This window comes from Protomyctophum parallelum (assembly GCF_964188405.1).
Source record: "Protomyctophum parallelum genome assembly, chromosome: 3".
NCBI classification, from domain to species: Eukaryota; Metazoa; Chordata; class Actinopteri; order Myctophiformes; family Myctophidae; genus Protomyctophum; species Protomyctophum parallelum.
In genome coordinates this window covers 3,155,380-3,177,632 of record NC_139698.1, presented here as the reverse complement: position 1 = coordinate 3,177,632, position 22,253 = coordinate 3,155,380, and the positions used below count along the sequence as shown (strand labels likewise).

General features: G+C 44.2%; 1 protein-coding gene across 4 annotated transcripts; it reads right to left on the bottom strand.

Moving 5' to 3' along the window:
- Positions 1-5,796: 5,796 nt before the first annotated feature.
- LOC310855579 (uncharacterized protein) lies at positions 5,797-16,478 on the bottom strand. Of its 4 annotated transcripts, none has more exons than XM_083760642.1 (3): positions 16,346-16,478; positions 6,210-8,975; positions 5,797-6,158 (listed from the first exon to the last, which is right to left on the bottom strand). In XM_083760642.1, the coding sequence occupies exons 2-3, from the start codon at positions 8,619-8,621 to the stop codon at positions 5,805-5,807; spliced, it is 2,766 nt and encodes a 921-aa protein (XP_083616768.1). In that variant the 5' UTR covers positions 8,622-8,975; positions 16,346-16,478; the 3' UTR covers positions 5,797-5,804. The 4 variants fall into 4 exon arrangements, with proteins under 4 accessions (XP_083616768.1, XP_083616770.1, XP_083616769.1 ...); XM_083760644.1 differs by having other exon boundaries at positions 5,797-6,266; positions 6,486-8,975; XM_083760643.1 differs by having other exon boundaries at positions 5,797-6,721; positions 6,917-8,975.
- Between the last annotated feature and the right edge of the window lie 5,775 nt (positions 16,479-22,253).

Sequence of the window (22,253 nt, the reverse complement as noted above, 5' to 3'; positions counted from 1 at the left end):
GTCGGAGTGCCTCACTGGCCCCTTGGGTTGAACCTGGTTGAGGCCACTTCCAACTTTCATAAAGCCTTTTGCATCTACCACTCAGCGCTGAAGTCACCAGAGATTCCGCCATCTTTGCTGCTGGAAACTCTACAAGATTGGTTTGCACAGTAACACAATCCATGCCTTTCTTGGGAAACATACACCAAGAGTTGAGTTACAGCAGTTGATAGCATTGCACAACCAACTGCAAACAAAATGAATGAGCAAATGAGCTTTACTGGCATGAGATAACAAAACGTTGACATTGCCTCTGATTGGCCTACCGAAGTCGAAGTCCTTCTGTGACGCCTGCATCCGCAAAAGCTTGCTTCTCTGTTTCTGTCTCATCGGAATGAAGCAGAAATGACCCAAAATAAATCTTCAAAGATGATCTTTATAGGTGGATGAACCATGCATCTTAAGAGTGCTGTGCCTAATTGCACATCATAGCTTTGACTGACAGGGATCATAAGCCACAATAAGTCCACCTGTGTTCGGCTAGGGAATGGGATGTCCTATCTGATAGAACCACAGCATAGTAGGCCTATAAACCAGTGGGGAGATCCGAGATAGATGTCTTATATACAGTAGTGGGTCCTGAGATTCCTGATTGAAGCCAAAGAGATTTTTCATAACAAGAGACGAATCCCATAGTAACCTAAGTGCCTCCACCATTTTGGAGTGGTGACGTAACTTTCGGTTGCTTTGAAAAAGTCAGGGTGCATGTAGATGCGCCATCTAGTGGTGATCAAAACAATATATATACTGAGTTGTAGAATTTATATGTTGAAGCACGTACAGCACATGATAAACCATGCACCAACTCAACAACCTTTAGGAAGAAAAGGTTTTGCCTGTAAAAAGCATGACTGTGACAGGAGCAGTGAACTAGATCCAACACAGACCAGGTGTTCACGTTAACTCTCTGGGTAGGCAGAGTGTCAAAGCAGTGCACCCCTACACCGAGGAAAGACGAGACAGATACGATTAGCCAACCATAAAAACCCTGCTTACACCGTACGGCATGGCAATAACATGCATCCTGGCCAGGCTAAAGGAGTGTACGTTAGTCAGATATATTGTCAACTGTTTATGCATTCTGAATAAAAAAAAAACGCTTTCTTACAACCCAAACGTTAAACTAAACACTATACCCCATTCATTATGCTGTTGTCTTTCCTTTTACCGGTCCCATTTGTTTTGTGAAGGCGGCACAGGGACTTCAAAGCAACATAAGGGCATATCCAATCCATCACAATCAAAAAATTGGTCTTACACAGTTTTCATTCTGGAAAAAGTGGCATTTTCTGTGAAAGGTATTTTGCCCAATAATAACTATCAATATACACTGCATTTGTGTTGTGTCTTGTTATCAATGTGGTCAAACCCATCACCCATGTCCACTTCCAGAGGTAGTTATTTAAAGGGATTGTGACATTTTAAAAAAGGTTTTGGAATTGTTCTTTTTTTAGGTTTTCTAATCTCAATTGCACCCAAAAAACATGAACTTTTAACATTCAGTAGATTTTCTGTGATCTGGGGTTTTCTGGCTCAAACAGAGACTGTCTGATTTGCCGGCAGTAAGTGACATCACTTACTGCAAATCCCATATATGTCAATGGGATTTGCCAGCAGATGTCACAGTTTCACTGTGTTGCCTGTTTTCATTGTAGCTCAAAAGGCCCAAAAAAACCCAAAGAAAACTTCAGACCACAGAAAATCCACTGAATGTTCAAAGTTCAGGTTTTTTGGGTGTAATTGAGGTCATAAAACCTAAAAGAAAAAAGAAAAAGAAATGAAAATGCATGTCATAAAACCTTTAAGTGTGATCAGTGCTTCTGTGTGGTGGATGCATTTAAGAGGAAAGGGGGACCAGTCTAAAGGGGAAAGTCAAACCTGAAAGGTTACTTAGCTGTGGTCCATATAGTAGTTAAAAGGGCTTCTCCTCAACACTATGCGGCTTTCGGGCCTCTGCGCACGCATCACACACAGGCTGCAACAGCCTGTCAACTTCAGTAAGAAAAGATAAAAAGTACACTTTCGCTACTCACAAATACAAAGGCTGTTTTGTGGAGATGGGAACATCTGGGAACACTCTTGAGAGTCCCACCTCATGTCTAAAATATACCTTTTGGCCAACATGTAAAATCATCCACCGGGCGGAGACACTCCTCCTGGTTGAGCGATGTTTTTACGCCTCCCACGTTGCAGAGCCAAATAGCACTACAGTCGACAGGCCCATATAGCACTGAGGAGAAGTCCTTCTAACGCTTTATATGGACCAAAACTAAAGGCCACTGAACCAGAACCACCAGAACCACCACCGTAACTCCCACTTCTCATTATGCATTCAGCTGTATGCATCTATACCGGGCGGCCGTGGCTCAGGAGGTAGAGCAGGTCGTCCAATGATCCCTGGGTCCCCGGTTTGAATCCTGACTCCTCCTCCTGTCCACATGTCGAAGTGTCCTTGGGCAAGACACTGAACCCTACATTGCCTCCAATGAGTCGGTCGGGTGTGAGCTCGCCATCATCGGTGTGTGAATGTGGGAAGTGAGGACGCTTAATGGTGTCGACTGTTCGCCACTTCACCTCCCAATGTATGAATGAATGAATGAACGAACCATTGTAAAGTGCTTTGAGCACTTGGAAAAGCGCTGTGAAAATTAAATTCATTATTATTATACTGGTTTCTATTGGGTCAGACAATGTTCTTGTAGTAAGTCTGAGTTCCGCCAACAGAGTCTTGGGTCAAAGCAACAGACCCGGATGTAACTCTCAGCTGCGGTGCCTCTGGCTTAATTAACTGGGCGCTCAAACTAACAAACGTGTATAGCGCGATTCTGGCGTAAGTACGACTCAAGGAAATGACGTCGACACTTTACGAATCTGTTAACAATGTCCGTGAATGAAACAAGTGTTGCGATTGGTCGAAAGAATATCGTAACCGGTGTTATAATGGATGTTCCGGCCCAACACCGCCGCCGACACACACTCTCTGCCTTAAGGTTGTGACCAGGCTTTTCTCTTCGCACAGGAGTAAGGCTGGGACTGAGGCTAGGAGGGAGGTAGCTAGCTATAGCTAGCTATGTAGGTAGGTAGGCGGATGAGGCTGGATTTCCATTCACTGCACTGTACTGACTCCTACTGGTTGGTCGTGGGGGAGGAGAGCTGAGGAAGAACATCTGCACAGTTGAGGTTAGTATCCCAGACTATCCTTTCAGTTTCCTCGCTATTGCATTATATTTTGGAGAAACTTGGGTTGGTATTTTGTGAGGTTAGTGGAATTAAAGACCACCCATCATCATAATGATATCAATGTCATCAGTGGTCATTAGACAAGGCTCGTTCCAGTTCCAGTGAACTTCAATTCCAAAACACGTATTTCAAGCCCAACTGCTACACAAGACGAACAGCTCTCACAGACTATGAAGGGGCACACAATGAAACACAATGTGACGTTCTAGAAGGGTAGCGGCAACATTATTGTCTCCACCAGGCCGAAGGCATGGGGGGAGAGTATGTTTTGCACTCCGTCCGTCCGTTCGTGTGTCCGTGAGCAGCTAATCTCCGGCACCGTTAACCCGGTCGATGCCAAATTTTGCACACACACTCCCTGGATGCCAACGATGAACCTCTGCCCCATAATTTCCAGAACGGCCTGTTATAGCGCCACCAGGAGGCCGCTTTGTGCAAAACAAGTTTTTGCACAGTACACCTACAGATTTTGTCCAAACATCGCGCAAATTGGTACACAGTCTCTCTAGTTTACTTTTGTTGCCCTTTTATCCAACCGCCAGATGAAGGCAAGCTGCAATGTCCTACATTCCTATCCTGGTGGAGACCTGTGCCCAGAAGGGCACTTTTTCTAGTTTTTACTCTTTTGCAACTACAATCTGTAGGCCTACAGGACAAGCACTGGAAGCAATGATTATGTTTTTTTTAACTGATCTGGGCTTAATGGGTTGCAACATGTTTAATTGTTTATGGAGTGAAATCAGCCTGGTACTCGATCAGGCTATCTCTGCGTTGGTATTGTTTTGTATATCGGTCTTTATATTATGGACCGTCCGATAACGCCTGCAATATTTCTGCAAAGTTTCTCTGATATCTCTCGAGTTTTGAATTTTTCCTCCACACCAACATACATGGAGAAGGCAAGTTTGGACAGTCTCGTCTAAGATGTGCTCCGATTGATCGGCCACAGATTTAAATTGGCCGATTCTCACTTCACCAAATGATTCGATCTGTGATCTGCAACGTACCAGATCTGGAGGAACGGATCTTTTATATTATTTAAGTGGTATGAAAGTCAATCAGATATATAGAACAATATCACTTTTCATTTTTGTGACAGGCCAAACATTTTCCCTTTCCCCACACACATACACACGGGAACAGTTTTGAGTTGATGTGGGTTTTGACATAATAATACTCCCCCCTTATTATTACTATTATTATTATTATTATTATTACTTATAGTATTGAGAAAGTGTTACTTGAGGCATTTATGGTTTAACTTTAAGGGACAGTGGAGAGGACAGGTGGTGGCATTCAGCAGCACAGGCCATTTAAAAAAATAAACTTAACCCAGGATGTTGTGCTATATTTCCCATTGAATGGTACCGGTTCATCTCAACTACCTCTCTAGGGGGCGCTAGGGGTCATTGGGGGCCGCACCTGTGACCGAATATATATGAATAGAGAAGGCACCCAGAGGAAACCCTGAGGCCAAATGGACATAGTGGCCGAATTTGATATTGCAGCCTGGCCCCAAACACATGAACGCGCTGGTCCGCGTTGACTATCATTGTGCACGTTCACGACGGCAGCACGCTCGTGCTCGTTCAACGGCAGCGCGTTCATGTGTTTGGGGCCACTCACTATTGCAATCCATCGCAGAATGCACTCTGTTCCTACCCGGAAGGAGGAGTGAAATTGCCTCATGCGCTTTTGAGCAACTTAATGCAAGTGGATGGGAGGAGAACTCGGATGTCATCTCTATTCATATATACTCTAAGCCGAATACTCATATAACTGAAAAGTACAGAAACAGGACATGGCTTCCTATGTACAGTACAGTACAGTACAGTACAGTCAACATCGTGCCAAAAAAACGTCAGTCGTGGAAAGTCGAGAGTAGACGACTCTGCAATGCCAGGAACGATATTTATTTTGTTTCAGTTTTAACCCATTCTGACCTGAGATCAGATTCATACGAGGTTTCCACTGGACACACACTGGTCTGATGATTAACCGATTCTGACCTGAGATCAGATTCATACGAGGTTTCCACTGGACACACACTGGTCAGTTTTAATGGGAAATCACTCAATCTACTGAATGGCATTGTCATTTAATGGCTGATAAAAGGATAACCCACTGGGAAGAATACAAAACATTCAAGTCACATGAGTAAATGTATGCAAGAAGAAGATGCAACAATAAGATCAATGGTTACATAAGTAGACATTGTTTTTTTTTCTTTGTGTCACTGAAGTTAAACCAAAACATTACCTGGTGGAGGAAACAGGAACCGGGTTTGATTGGTGCTTTTCTCAAAACAAACTTGAACGGACATTTAATTTCTACAAATCTCAAAAGGTTCTGTGGTGTTCTCCCATGAGGCAGCACTTATAACGATTGGTCCCAATCGGATTCGTACGATCAAAGAAAGATCATCATCATCATACAGCAATTTGTTCCACCATTGTTTACAAAATGTAAAGAAAGAAATCCACCCCACCCACCACAACTCCTCACATGGAAAGCAACATGACATTTTACCCACGGTTCTCGGCGCCGCCGTGAGAACTCTGGTGCTCGAGACACGACTCCGAGCTAGAGAACGTCCGTGTGCATTCAGTGCATTTGTAGTGGGCATCCGCTGCGTTTCCTTCTACACTATCCGTATTGGTAGTAACATTGTTAGTACTTTCCGTCCTCTCCAAGTTGTCCTTTTCTAGGCCAGTGTCCTCCTGCCTGGCCCCGGCTGGGGTGTCCTCCTGCTTGGCCCCGGCTGGGGTGTCCTCCTGCCTGGCCCTGGCTGCTGTGTCCTCCTGCCTGGCCCCGGCTGCTGTGTCTTCCTGCCTGGCCCCGGCTGCTGTGTCTTCCTGCTTGGCCCCGGCTGCTGTGACCTCCTGCTTGGCCCCGGCTGCTGTGACCTCCTGCTTGGCCCCAGCTGTGACCTCCTGCTTGGCCCCGGCTGCTGTGTCTTCCTGCTTGGCCCCGGCTGCTGTGACCTCCTGCCTGGCCCCGGCTGTGTCCGACGCTTGTCCCATATCCGTGTCATCGGTGGTCGGGTGGTTCTTCAGGTGTTCCAGCAGACCAGAGGAAGTCTTGAAGTGAGCCGGACATTTGGGGCACTTGTGTGAATTTGCAAACTTCAGGTGATACTGCAGGTGCCTTTGGTAGACACACTGCAGCCCAAACTTCTTCCCACACTCTTGGCACTCGTAGGACACCCTGGGGCCCCCGGCTGTGACCTCCTGCCTGGCCCCGGCTGGGGTGTCCTCCTGCCTGGCCCCGGCTGTGACCTCCTGCCTGGCCCCGGCTGTGACCTCCTGCCTGGCCCCGGCTGGGGTGTCCTCCTGCCTGGCCCCGGCTGTGACCTCCTGCCTGGCCCCGGCTGTGACCTCCTGCCTGGCCCCGGCTGTGACCTCCTGCCTGGCCCCGGCTGTGACCTCCTGCCTGGCCCCGGCTGGGGTGTCCTCCTGACTGGCCACGGCTGAGGTGACCTCCTGCTTGGCCCCGGCTGAGGTGTCCTCCTGCTTGGCCCCGGCTGGGGTATCCTCCTGCCTGGCCCCGGCTGAGGTGTCCTCCTGCTTGGCCCCGGCTGGGGTATCCTCCTGCCTGGCCCCGGCTGTGTCCGACGCTTGTCCCATATCCGTGTCACCCGTGTTCGGGTGGTGGCTCTTCAGGTGTTCCAGCAGACCAGACGAAGTCTTGAAGTGAGCCGGACATTCGGGGCACTTGTTGTGTGAGTTTGCGAGCTTCATGTGATACCGCAGGTGCCTTCGGTAGACGCTCTGCAGCCCAAACGTCTTCCCGCACTCCTGGCACTCGTAGGGCAGCCTGGCCTTCGGCGCCGGCTTCCCCCGGCGCTGCCGCTTCCGCTCTCCGTGCGTCTCGAAGACGGGTCGGCCGCCGTCCTGACGCGTCGGGTCGTCGGGTACGACGCTTCCTTGAGGGGGCAATTGTTTCAGCCACGGTTTCTTCTCCAACTCGGACTTGTGATTCATGGCCATGTGCCTTCTGACGGCACAGCGCTCGGAGAAAGCCTTATGGCATACCACACAGGTGTGCATGGTCCCTTTGTGGTACCTCATGTGTCGAGACAAGCTGCTGGAATGGTTAAACACACGAGGGCACTGTTTGCAAGCATACAGTTTTCCCCCAGGAGAACTCCTTCGTTTTTTCTTCCTGCCTATCATCGGCGCTTTGTTGACCCGTCGCTTAACTGGTGTCTGTGACTCTTGAGTCAACGTGTCCATGTCTTCCTGGGTCTGATGCGTGAGATGGTGGTCTTTCAGAGCGCTTAACCTCTGAAAGTGATCTCCGCATAATCCACACCGGTACGCTGTGGCGGACTCTTCACGATCAGCCAGATTACCGGGACCTTTAACGGCACCACTATCGGAGCCCTTCACGTCAACCGACGGGCCATTGCTGCTCGGGCCATTGCGGTTCTTGTCGTGCAATGTCTCTTCTGGCTTCTTCTTCCTAGAGGTCAGATCATGTCCTGAAGGCGCCAGGTGGTGCCTACCCGGTTCGTTTCCTCTGCAATGGTATTGCGCGTGTATCTGGAAATCCGACATCCAGAAGAAACTCAAGTCACACTTCCTACAGGGATACATTTTCCCCAGCACTTTCTCCTGGTTGACCTGAGGTCGGCCCTGAGCGGACAGCCCCCTGAGAGACTGGTGGTTTTCTCTGTCGTGAGCGTCCAGCGCGTCCGCTCTCAGGAACCGCTTACCGCACTGTCCGCAGCAGAGAAAGCGCTTGCGCGCGTGGTCCTGCAGGTGCTTCTTCAGGTCCTCTCTGCTGCCAAAGACGGTACAGCACAGCGTGCACTTGTAGCCGCGCTCCGTGTTTCGATATTGCTGGTGGTGATTCAAACCCCGCCGGCTGCCGAACGATTTGTTACATATCTCACAGCGGTAGTGGCCCTGGTGGTCTTTATTCAGAGTCAAGTTAGCGTATGTTGGCTTCGGCTTCGAGGCGTCTCTCGGAGGCGATGATGATCGTGACGGGACAGCCGGAGACACCGGCTTGGCAGACGGGGGGACCTGCGTCGGCAAAGCCGGCGGTAGCGCGGGCTTGCCAGGGGCGTGCGGTGGCGGCGGCTCAAATCCACCTACGATCGTCAGCGTTCCATTTTCGTGCAGCACATATTCTCTGGGCACTTCGAATCCATTGGACGAGCCGTCTAACGGAAAAGACTCCAGCGGTCCGTGGCTGGCCATGTGCTTCAGCATGTTGGGGAAATGGCAGAAGCCCTCGCCGCACTCTGTGCAGATGAAGGCCAGATCCCCTTCGGGCGGCAGCGAGACGGCGTTATCCGTCGACTTCTGTTTCTCCATTGCTGCCGACGATGGCATTAATCCTCAAGTCTCGGTAAGCCCTTAGCATTCGTAGTAGACACCCGGGCGTTCAGTTCATATCGGAGTTGGTTCGTTTGAAAAGGCCGGCAATGTATTGGTCCGTGAGGGTTGTATCTGAACTTCAAATGCGTATTTGGGGACGTAGTTACGGAATGGCTCCAAAGGTCACTATCCAATCTTCATGTCCAGGTCAAAGGTCACTATCCAATCTTCATGTCCAGGTCAAAGGTCACTATCCAATCTTCATGTCCAGGTCAAAGGTCACTATCCAATCTTCATGTCCAGGTCAAAGGTCACTATCCAATCTTCATGTCCAGGTCACCGCTGCTACTTTCTTGGTTAGATCAGCACCTGGGAATGATTGAAAGAATCGTAATTAGAATTTTATCAAAGCAACCAAGCACGAGACAGCTAGACCTATTCATGCTACTGGACCGTTAGAGATGGGATACGAATGGGGCCAGAATCACCTTGGTGCCATTTCTCAACGTCATCCAAAGCAGCCACTCGCTCGTTACACACTTACAGTATATGTATAACTTATTTCCTGGAGAAGTATGACAACAAATCTATGTATAATTAGGGGGAGTTGAATTAGTAATGGGTTGACATGTTTGAGAAGTTAATTTTGGAGAAGGAGAAGTAGTCTCCGCACACTTTCGTAGCTCCCACAGTAATTTTATTTATTTAGAAGGGTTGATTGATTGATTGATTGAAATATTTATTAACAGTTTGCAGAATTACAGTACATTTCAAGCACAAACTCAATACAAAGACTGTTAACTGTGAGTGGACGACCCAATTAAGCATTACACTTGTTTACAAGAGGGTCCACCATGTTCAATTCATCAAAACATTTAGAGACGTACAAATAGACACTTCTATATAGTTAAAGAACAGAAACAGGAATTAATCATAAAGGAAGCAAAAATGGAAAAGAAACATATACAGTGAGGGGGAAAAAGGGGGGGTGGGGGGGGATTCAGATTTTACGGGGGCCAGTTTCGAATTGCAGCCGTCCGTAGGTGCACTTTGAGAGCGGACTAGTTCTCCTTCTCCTGTAAGTACTGTATCTTTTTGTTCAGCACCTGAACGTTTTTTAGAGATGTGCGTACTTTCCTTTGGATTCCGTTTCTGAGGAGTTCATTTTCCCCAGTTAATTCATAATGATTCACATCAATGGAGAGAGAGAGAGAGAGAGAGAGAGAGAGAGAGAGAGATTGGGGGAGAAGTTCATAACTACAGTAGTCCAGGGTCTCCAGAAGGTGGCATACTGTACATATATATACCCATCACCTGCTCCGGTTCATTGTCTTAATACAGCTTTATTTCATTGGCTTATTCTGATTGGCTCTGACTGAATGCCGACCCATTCAAACAAAGCTACTGTGCTAATAATACCATCAAAACCACGCCCATTACCCGAGGCGGGGTTGGCGAAAGGGCCTTTCTGTGTGTAGTTTGCATGTTCTCCCTGTGTCCCCTAGGGTAGGTACCCTCACATGTTCTCCCCGTGTCCCCTAGGGTAGGTAGGCCTACCCTCACATGTTCTCCCCGTGTCCCCTAGGGTAGGTACCCTCACATGTTCTCCCCGTGTCCCCTAGGGTAGGTACCCTCACATGTTCTCCCCGTGTCCCCTAGGGTAGGTACCCTCACGTGTTCTCCCCGTGTCCCCTAGGGTAGGTACCCTCACATGTTCTCCCCGTGTCCCCTAGGGTAGGTACCCTCACATGTTCTCCCCGTGTCCCCTAGGGTAGGTACCCTCACATGTTTTCCACGTGTCCCCTAGGGTATAGGTACCCTCACAAAAAACATGCAGTAATCCTGGTCTCTAAACTGCCTCCCCCGCCTGATGGAGGGGAAAGGAACTGGTTGGAATAACGTGTTCCTACCATGCGCTACGTCCAACCAGGGAAACTCCCCCCTGTCAGGTGTAAAGGAGCAACTTGGACACTCAGGCATGAAGGAAGCATGAGTTCAAGTCCGTTGCTCTCCCCTTGTCCCCCATATATGGGGACTAGGTTGGTGGAGGGTGTGTAGAGCCCAGGATCACATTATTAGATGATTGACACAGGGGTGAAAAATGGGTTACAAAATCGTGGGATAAAAAATATATATAAAAAAGAATAACCACGCCCATTGGTAGTAAGCTCTGGGAAAAGAGTGCGTCTTAGTTAGAGCTTGTAGATCTGCAATTTTTCAATAGCTAAAGTATAACCTAATGCTTAAAAAAACACCAAAATGGGGTTTCGTCCTAAATGGGTTAATATATTACTAAAGAATAAAGATATGACAGATGGATTTAGCAGCGTCAGTTAAGTAAGCACAATGTTGTCAGCATCGGTCGCTGTAGAAGGCTATTATTAATTCCATTCCATTCCCGTTAACCAGTCCAGAGAAAATCTAAGGCCTAATAAAAAAAAACTTTGGTTTCCGGTTGCCGACCGACTCTATTAAATATGCGCGACTCATATTATTTTATTGGCATTTGGTGGAGAAAAAAAAAAAAAAAAAAAGAAGCTCAGAATGCGACCGAGTAAGACCCAAAAGGTCTTTATTAAAATTAAATTTATCTTTGATGAGACCATTGGGACGCGCGAAGTCAAAATAAAGTTTTCTTTCGTCTAAAATATCACGTGCGCAAATGTTTTGGAATGCGTCATCGCGAGGAGACGCACAACACAACAGTGACAACATACAGCATGGACCTGTGCACGGTGTCTGTGACTGTCCACTGCCCGTGCAAAGCACCGCCACAGATCATACGATTGAGTACAAAAACATTTGAAGACATAATTAAGGAGGTGAAACCGTGCCGGTGTCGGTTTAAGTCCGCAGAAGGGAGACACGACCGAGCGGATAAATGGACTATCATCTCAGCCGACATACTCTCCCCCCCCACCCTGGAGCCTCTAGGCGCCCAGGCTGGGTGCGTGCTGGGCATGTTTGACTTTCGGTATCTATAGCCCTGAGATGCGAGGAGGAGGAAACCCATTCGGCTCATGCTTCTACCCCGTCAGAACGTTAGCTAACGTTAGCTTAGCCCCATATATGTGCTCGGAGCTACAGAATGAGCGTAGGGAGAGGAGAGGGCACATATGGGGCTAACGTTAGCTATGTTTTTGTCTTTTAATAACTAGCACTATAGCTATGTTGATGCCAGCAACACGTTCTAACTTTTTATGTCAAAACATGAATGGGCGTAGGGAGAGGAGAGGGCACATATCATATATGGGGCTAACGTTAGCTATGTTTTTGTCTTTTAATAACTAGCACTATAGCTATGTTGATGCCAGCAACACGTTCTAACTTTTTATGTCAAAACATGAGCTGGAAAGCAGAGGTTGTTTTACGTTAGGTGGGTTGTTGCTGACACCACCGTTACCTAAAACTGGATGGCCAATAAATGAAGTACACGTGATTTCACAATGTTTACAAGCATGAAAGATTCATGCCACCCCAAAACACAGGCGCAACTAAATAAAATAGGGGGCTTGCAAATGTAGTCTTAGACCTGCCATGATTCCACAGTTCAAATGAACTGAGTTGCAGGCAGGAGGAGGGGCAGCAGTTTGACGTGACTGTGCATTTCATTACTGTCAGAGCCTTCTAGTTACTGTAAGACAGTACAATTTACAATTTAGGCATTTATCAGACGCTCTTAATCCAGAGCGATTTACATTAAGCAAGAACAAAAAGCATGGGAATACATCACATAAAAATAATTTATCATGAAACATGCGTATTAAGTATTCAACCAGTGTGTGGACATTCTATTCAAAGTTTTCAAATGTTTAGCTGTAGGCATGTAGACGTAGTGTTATGTGTACTTGAACCATTCATTATTTAAAATATGGTATTTCAGGCAAATATTGAAGTTATTAAAAAAGAAGCCTATCCATCATTGCCGTAGGAAAAAAAAAAGTTTAAAAAAAATCCTCTCTACCCATCCTTCCCACGAAAAAAAAAAAAAAAAAAAAAAAAATTCCTTGCTACCCAACTTTCCCACGAAAAATAAAATAAAAAAATAAAATAAAATAAATTCCCTACCTACTCAGCCCAAAAATGACAGCCAATCGGAAACCAAAGTTTTTTTTTTTTAGGCCTAAGCGGTTTAAAGCTTAGAGCAGACAAACCGGAAACTGACTACGTTTGGTTCTAGGTCGCATCTTAACATCAGTAAGAGATCCACATCCCTCTATTACTCTGCCGCGCACACGAACACACCCCCCTACCTCTTCACACACACACACACACACACACACACACACACACACACACACACACACACACACACACACACACACACACACACACACACACACACACACACACACACACACACACACACACACACACACACACACACACACACACACACACACACTGAGGTTTAGAGACAAATTATGTCTCTACTTCTTTTTTTTGTAATTAAGCATAGCGTGCTTGATTGTTATGCTTAACTGACAGCCAGTTGTTGCCCATGGCAATGTCCTTATTCCTTTTTATGTCATAGTTTTTACCATAATATTTTCATAATCTTTACCCGAAATATGTAGATTCCACTGATTGGAGGTTAACATCACGGTTAAGGATGATAATAGTTAATCGGCATTAAGAAATTATTCAATTGAACTTAACAGTTGACAATTAATCAAAAAATCCTGCGGTTCTATCATTGGGTGTTTTTCTGTGAATGTAACGCTGTCTGTCTGTCTGTTTGTCCGAGGAACGCACGTGTGGGCCGTTATTTTTTTTTTAAATCAATTATTCATCGATAATCGCCATCCGAAATCACGGTCAACATCAACCCGAGGAAACCTTGTTTGAAGACTGTGAATTCTGGCAGAATTTAACATCAACAATTTTGACAATGTGAACACACATATTTAAATAGATCTATGACCAGGACAACTTTAGTTTTTTTTCAACCAAGGTTCATGTTTTAGGTTGTTATTAGAGAAAGTAAAAGATGAGTGTTGATTATTTTTAATTTGCTGCTTTCTTTCGTTTTAGGGATTTTAACTGTTTTTGACAGGAGGGCGGGGGCATTCGAACATGGGGCTAAATATGTATTATTTTTACAATATTTTATAGCTATCTCTTTTTTTAATTATTTACTATAGTCCTAGTAGACCCCAATAAATTATATTTGACCACAAAAGATCACGGGATCTACTGAATGTGTCAAACTGACATATTGAGCCTATGACACACAGGGCTGTATTTTGCGTGTCTTAAGTATCAGGTCTTATTCCCTAACTTCAGTAAACTAAAGACCTGGAGGCGTGATCAATGCCATTTGGCTATTCTGAGTGGCCAAAGAGCATTGACCACGCCTCCACCCTCCAGGTCTTTAGTTTACTCAAGTTAGGTAATAAGACCTGGTACTTAAGACACGCAAAATACAGCCCACAGTGTGGCTTCCCCGAGACCTTCACATTCAGTAGATCCTGTGATCTTTTGTGACCAGCTAAAATTGCTAAAACAAAAGAAAGCAGCAAATGGAGAAAAAATAAATAAAACAAAAACATATTTTACTGTATCTAATAACCTAAAACATGAACCTTGGTTGAAGAAAACCAAAGTTGTCCTTTGCATGAGATTATCATTCACCACTAGTCTGTCATTGTGAACGTTGTGGTGGACTCTGCCAGACTGACTTTTTTTGATTGATTGAAATATTTATTAACAGTTTGCAGAATTACAGTAGGCTACATTTCAAGCACAAACTCAATACAAAGACTGTTAACTGTGAGTGGACGACCCAATTAAGCATTACACTTGTTTACAACAGGGTCCACATTGGTCAATTAATCAAAACATTTAGAGACGTACAAATAGACACTTCTATGTAGTTAAAGAACAGAACAAAAATTCATCATAAAGGAAGCAAAAAGGGAAAGGATACATATACAGTGAGGGGAAAAAGGTGAAGGGGGGATTCAGATTTTACAGAGGCCAGTTTCGAATTGCAGCCGTCCGTAGGTGCCCTTTGAGAGCGGTTTTGAAGGAGTCAAGGGATTCACATGTCTTAATGACTGTTGGTAGGGCGTTCCACATTTTGGTGGCATAGGAGCGAAAAGAATTTAGTCCCTTGTTTGTGCCGAATCTGGGTTGTACATGGTTTGTTGCACTCCCTCTGGTGTTGTGGGTGTGGACTTTGTTTACTTTACATTAAGGAAGTATCTAGACACCCACTGATTGATTGATTGATTGATTGAATACTGTATTAACAGTCAGAAAAAAGAGCACAGGAAAGTACAGTTCAATACAAGGTCTGCAAGAGTATTTAAAACCTATGCACTGTGACTTGTTTCTAACACTTTTGAGTGTTAAAACGATTGTTTTAAGACAATGTTTGCTTGTTGTTGTGGACTTATTCCAGGTGCATTATAAAATTTTAATTTCACGTGTTGTTAGCATTGTTCAGGGTGCTAATATAGCTTAACGCCAGTATGTCCATTTCAACCAGTGTTGTTTTTAGCAGCAAATTTCTATTTTAGTTATAGTTATAGTCTCTTGAATAGTTTTCACTTAGTTTCAGTCACATTTTAGTCACCTGGAATGTTCTAGTGTTTAGTCTAGTTTAACGCCAGGGCTCCACAGGGCGCGTCTGCGTCGCGTCACGCGTGCGTGCGTCAAAAAAACGAACCGGTTAAATTTCATGGTGACGGAGACGCGACGCAACGCGGGCAGTCGAGCCGGCCACCCTCCATTGATTAAAAGGGCACATTCCCGACACTGACGGAGACGCGACGCAGACGCGCCCAGTGGAGCCCTGGCGTTAGTCGACTAAATGTCATACGATTTTAGTCGACTAAATCTACAGTTGATTTAGTCGACTAGAATGTGTTTTGACAGGCCTTGATGTCGTTGTAATGACATATTTTACACTTTGGTTGCATGCTGAAAACAGCAGATCTACAATCACACAACGCGTCGCGCTGCGAAATTGTATATCTGCTATTTTCAGCATGCAACCCAGCATAAAACTGGATCTCTTGTCCACTAGTCCCTTCCTAACATTTTAGTCTAGTTTTTATTTGTTGACGAAATTGTCAGTATATTTAGTCTTAGTTTTAGTCATCATAGATTCGTTTTCATTTAGTTTTTATTTAGTTTTAGTCAGTGAAAAAAGGTAGTCGACGAACATTCTTCGTCTTAGTTTTAGTCGACGAAAACAACACTGATTTCAACACAGCATAGCATAGCATACAGTTGCTACATGGCTAGCTTTCCCTCCATAAGCTAACAAAACAAACAACCACCACACAGTTATACATAGTAGGAACACGGCGTCGCTTGTCAAAAAGGAACAGATCTACAAGCCCAGCTAGCTTTTTATAGATCTGTTCTTTTCTTTCCACAGGCGACAGTCACAGACAGACGTATTAAGCTAAACGGCTAGCTTTAGCTTAGCTTAGCTTAGCTTGGTGCTTCGTTCATAATGCTAGGGCCCGTGGCGGGGCCGATTCACTGTGCGGTTTGTATATCCGGTCCAGAGGCGGATACGGAAACGAACACCCTCAACAACGTAAAACATTACCGGATGCGGTGGGCGGGGCGCTTGACCGGATATGAGCAAAGAGAAAAAGCCATCTCGGGCTGTATTGAAGACGATGTGACGTCATGTCACTAAACAACACCACAAAGCTACACGTTGGTTTAACCAAACCGTTTATGTTTACTTTATTTACACACACACACGCACAACTTACCGTGCACGGTGATCTAGCACAGGCCACGGTTAGGAAGAAGATCGCGATGTGACGATAAATGAAATAATCGATCATTATCCAACTCACTGGTGATCACCAGCGGAGGAACAGCGCGGCCATCTTTACTTTACATACATGGCCCCCCTAGTACCAACAGTACAACTGCGCCCTCTGCTGTCCTCGTCTAGTAATGCAAGCAAGGGGCCACTGAGTGAAAAGTATTTCTCAGTATCAGTATTTCTCAAATTATAATTATAATTATTATTATTTTTATTTTTAACCGTAAACATTTGTTGTTACACCATCACTAAACACTGACATTTCCATAAAAAAAGATCTCATCAAAATATATTGAAGTGGGCCCTACAGCAATAGCTACATGGCAAATTGAGGTACTCTTACAATTTACAATTTAGGCATTTATCAGACGCTCTTAATCCAGAGCCACTTACATTAAGCAAGAACAAAAAGCATGGGAATACATCACATAAAAAGCATTTATCATGAAACATCATGCGTAAGCTAAGAAAGTAACAGTGGAATATCTATGAAACTATAGGCTACATATAAACTATACATCTATACTACTATGCTATACATATGTACTATGACGTGCTATGACTACATACAATGCAATTATAGTGCTGTCTACATAACATGCTATAAGTCTGTATCAAATGCTATCTAAGTCTACAGAAATGCTATCTAAGGGGGTAGGGTATAAGTGCTATGGGCCATTAATCAAAAAAAACGAAAAATAGGGGCAAAATCGGTGAAAAACGTGCATAATATTTGACAAAATGTTCCTAAAATAAATAAAAGAGAGAAAGAAATGGAGCTGGTATTTGGTCCAACCATTCCTGGGACATGTGAGAATGGTCCAACGAAAAAAAACGAAATAATCCATTGTTGGTCTATTGGATCTTTCTCTCTCAACACTATCACTAAAGTTTTAAAACATTCTCACCTGAGATCAGATTCATACGAGGTTTCCACTGGACACACACTCGTCTGATTAACCCATTCTGACCTGAGATCAGATTCTAAAAATGTCAGTCGTTCTTCAATTTTTTCAAAAATAGCAGACCTACAAGCTCGTATCGCGCCACTATGAGCTTGTAGATCTGCTATTTTTCAATAGCTAAAGCATAACATGATGCTAACACTATAAAATGGGTTCCCGTTCAGAATGGTTTAATGTAGTTAACAGTTAAGTTAACAATTAATTTAGTATTTCCCCTCCCTCTCTGAAATCTGAAATTATCTTGTATACAGATTTATTTGATTGTATATATAGTCGATCTCTATACTCTGTACAATTAAAGAAAGAACAACATGACACAGAGACAGTCGGTGACTGCTTCATTAATTAGTGAATTTAGAACCAATTCTAGCAGTTAATTTCCATGTAGCCCAATGGTATCATAATGGCATCATCATGCTATTATGCCCGTGGATATACAGAGTGAACTTAACAAAGATATACATTAATATGATAATACCTTTTACATAATCACCAACATGAACATGAACTGCAGCATCACTCCCAATCTTCCGCCGTAGCCTGAAAACCCACCTCTTCAGACTCCATCATGGCCCATAGCACTTACCCTACCCCCTTAGATAGCATTTCTGTAGACTTAGATAGCATTTGATACAGACTTATAGCATGTTATGTAGACGGCACTATAATTGTATTTTGTATTTATTGTATTTATTTATTCAGCACAGTATAAAAACAACATAGTGAACATAAATATGAAAAGGGTAAGGTGCTAGGCTTAGGCAAAAAAGCCCAAGGGGCTTATACGAGGCCTCTACCTATATAAATTAAAATGAAACATTGTACATGAGATATAGAATATCCAGAAAACATGAATGCAGTATATAAAACATAAACAAAACAACAAAACAAAAACACAACATTGGTTATTTACATGATTAGAGAAAAGAATAGATGATACAAAGAAATATAATTAGGTGATCTGGTCAATTAAGTGGGTCCTAAACTTATGTTTGAAATGTTTTAATGAAGTAGAATTTGATGAGATTGCTGTGTAGGTGTTCCATAGCTGGGCCCCCCTGTATCTGATGGAGAACTGACACAGACCAGTACGGAACTTTGGGAGATGTAAATGATTTGCCTGTCTCGTATTGCATTGTATATAGTCATAGCACGTCAGTACATATGTATAGCATAGTATAGTATATATGTATAGTATATATGTATAGTTTAATTATATAGATATTCCACTGTTACTTTCTTAGCTTACGCATGTTTCATGATAAATGTTTTTATGTGATGTATTCCCATGCTTTTTTGTTCTTGCTTAATGTAAGTCGCTCTGGATTAAGAGCGTCTGCTAAATGCCTAAATTGTAAATTGTAAATTGAACATATGAATTTTGTTTGTTATTTACAGCTAGGTAGAGTAGTGGGGCGAGATGGAAAAGGGACGACGGTACGGTGGCACAGTTGGTAGTGCTGTCGCCTCACAGCTAGAAGGTCCTGGGTTCGATTCCCGCTGGGGGTGCTGTGGGTGCTGGCGGCGTGTTTCCTCCTCCACGTCATCAGTGCCCATACCTGAAGGCGGGGTTGGCGAAAGGGCCTTTCTGTGTGGAGTTTGCATGTTCTCCCCGTGTCCCCTAGGGTAGGTACCCTCACAAAAACATGCAGTAATCCTGGTCACTAAACTGCCTCCCCCTGGCCAGCCGGGGCGCCTGATGGAGGGGAAAGGAACTGGTTGGAATAACGTGTTCCTTCCACGCGCTACGTCCAACCAGGGAAACTCAGGTGTAAAGGAGCAACTTGGACACTCAGGCATGAAGGAAGCATGAGTTCAAGTCCGTTGCTCTCCCCTTGTCCCCCATATATGGGGACTAGGTTGGTCTCCCCTTGTCCCCCATATATGGGGACTAGGTTGCTCTCCCCTTGTCCCCCATATATGGGGACTAGGTTGGTCTCCCCTTGTACCCCATATATGGGGACTAGGTTGGTCTCCCCTTGTCCCCCATATATGGGGACTAGGCTGGTCTCCCCTTGTCCCCCATATATGGGGACTAGGTTGGTGGAGGGTGTGTAGAGCCCAGGATCACATTAGATGATTGACACAGGGGTGAAAAATGGGTTACAAAATCGTGGGATAAAAAATATATAAAAAAAAAAGAAGAGAAAGAGAATGACAGCTTGGCACGCGCGACAGAATGCAGCCTTGTTGTGACTAACTTGTATGTTTTATTTTTGTAAAAGAGGCAAACTAATAGTGTGTAATTGTGTATGCCGTTTGCTTTGATTGAATAATTGATTGAGCATGCACTCCGTCTCCGTAATATGATGTGGGTGTGTTCTAAATAAAGTGTTAGTGTTGATTATCGTGTATTAATCTAATTATAGTAAACTAATACTATTACACTAAAAAGGATAAAGATGAAGGGAAAATAGACATTTTTTTTTCTAGTAGGCCTACAATAATGTTTCAAGTTTACACACGCAAACAAATTACACAATTGGTGCACAGTGGAGGGTACAGAGCGGTTTGGAAGGAGGCTATAGGGATTCACATTTCTTAATGGCTGTTGGTAGGGCGTTCATAATCCAAGACAGAAAAGCTAGAGGTGAGAAGCATGAGGTCATTCCGATGCTCTCCCCAGGTTGGTGTAGGAACTGTATAGCGCCCAGGATTACATTAGATCAGTGGCGTGCACAGACATTTAGAGGGGCAGGTGCTCGAGTGAAAAAAAGGGCACCTTGTGCAGCACATTTTGGTGCTTTAGCTATTGAAAATTAGCAGATCTACAAGCTCATAGCGCGCCACCGAGTGGCGCGATATGAGCTTGTAGGTCTGCTATTTTTCTTTAAGCGAAGAACCACTGACATAGAAACATAGCTTTAGATTGTGGGGGGCCTAAATAATATAGAAGAAGCGTTTCTTTATCAAGATTTGATAAAAGAGCAAAATTGCCATAAGTGCAGGGGGTGCTCTAGCACCCCCTAGTGTCTATCTGTGCACGCCACTGCATTAGATAATATTGACACTGGGTGAAAAAAAAAAAAAAATGGGTTGCAAAAATCGTGGGACAAAAATATTAGATAACAGAAAAGCAAGACAGGCGATCTGTGAGAACAGCTCACGTGTAAAAAAAAAGCCAGATCTACAAGCTCTCACCGTGTCGCGGACGCGACACGGTGAGAGCTTGTAGATCTGGCTTTTTGTTTGCAGTGCCGGTGTCAGCGTAAGCAGGTGATTTTCTTCTGACAAAGGTCAAAGGTCAGACTAGTTATGTTAATCCTCCTCTACTCGGTCTGTGTCTCATATAGTAATAGGCGGGTAATATCTGTTTTCAATACATGAAAGTATTGATACTAATAGGAGGGCTGTGGTCAGTTCAATACATGACAGTATTGATACTAAAAGGAGGGCTGTGGTCAGTTCAATACATGATAGTATTGATACTAATAGGAGGGCTGTGGTCAGTTCAATACATGATAGTATTGATACTAATAGGAGGGCTGTGGTCAGTTCAATACATGATAGTATTGATACTAATAGGAGGGCTGTGGTCAGTTCAATACATGATAGTATTGATACTAATAGGAGGGCTGTGGTCAGTTCAATACATGATAGTATTGATACTAATAGGAGGGCTGTGGTCAGTTCAATACATGATAGTATTGATACTAATAGGAGGGCTGTGGTCAGTTCAATACATGACAGTATTGATACTAATAGGAGGGCTGTGGTCAGTTCAATACATGATAGTATTGATACTAATAGGAGGGCTGTGGTCAGTTCAATACATGATAGTATTGATACTAATAGGAGGGCTGTGGTCAGTTCAATACATGATAGTATTGATACTAATAGGAGGGCTGTGGTCAGTTCAATACATGATAGTATTGATACTAATAGGAGGGCTGTGGTCAGTTCAATACATGATAGTATTGATACTAATGGGCTGTGGTCAGTTCAATACATGACAGTATTGATACTAATAGGAGGGCTGTGGTCAGTTCAATACATGATAGTATAGAGCACCGAAGTCCTGACGTAACTCGCTCATCCCTTCGATTCCCCCCCTGGTTCGCGGAAGTAATTTCTATATGGAGAATAACATGGGGTGATCTTAATATTGTCTACTATAAGCGTTGTGGTCCAACAATAAACAAGCTGTCTCTGCGTTATTGTCGGGGAGGTGTCTCTGTATCGTTATATTGTCAGGGAGGTGTCTCTGTATCGTTATATTGTCAGGGAGGTGTCTCTGTATCGTTATATTGTCAGGGAGGTGTCTCTGTATCGTTATATTGTCAGGGAGGTGTCTCTGTATCGTTTGCAACAGTCAGACACTCATATATGATACAGTCTGCTTCTAGCGAAAATCTAACTAATTCAGCAGCAGTAACATTAGCGTTTTCTCCCAGTCAGTTGATTCTTCATATCCATATGAGTGAAGCGGCCGGGGTGACATGTTTATTTTTCAAACACAGTTGTTATATGAGGCGATCTCAAATCGCCTCAATGGGGATTTCAATGCAACTAAACAAATACATGAACCTGGGGACTGACGCCCTCTACTGAAAGTGACGTCAGACTTCGGTGCTCTATTGATACTAATAGGAGGGCTGTGGTCAGTTCAATACATGACAGTATTGATACTAATAGGAGGGCTGTGGTCAGTTCAATACATGACAGTATTGATACTAATAGGAGGGCTGTGGTCAGTTCAATACATGACAGTATTGATACTAATAGGAGGGCTGTGGTCAGTTCAATACATGATAGTATTGATACTAAAAGGAGGGCTGTGGTCAGTTCAATACATGATAGTATTGATACTAATGGGAGGGCTGTGGTCAGTTCAATACATGATAGTATTGATACTAATAGGAGGGCTGTGGTCAGTTCAATACA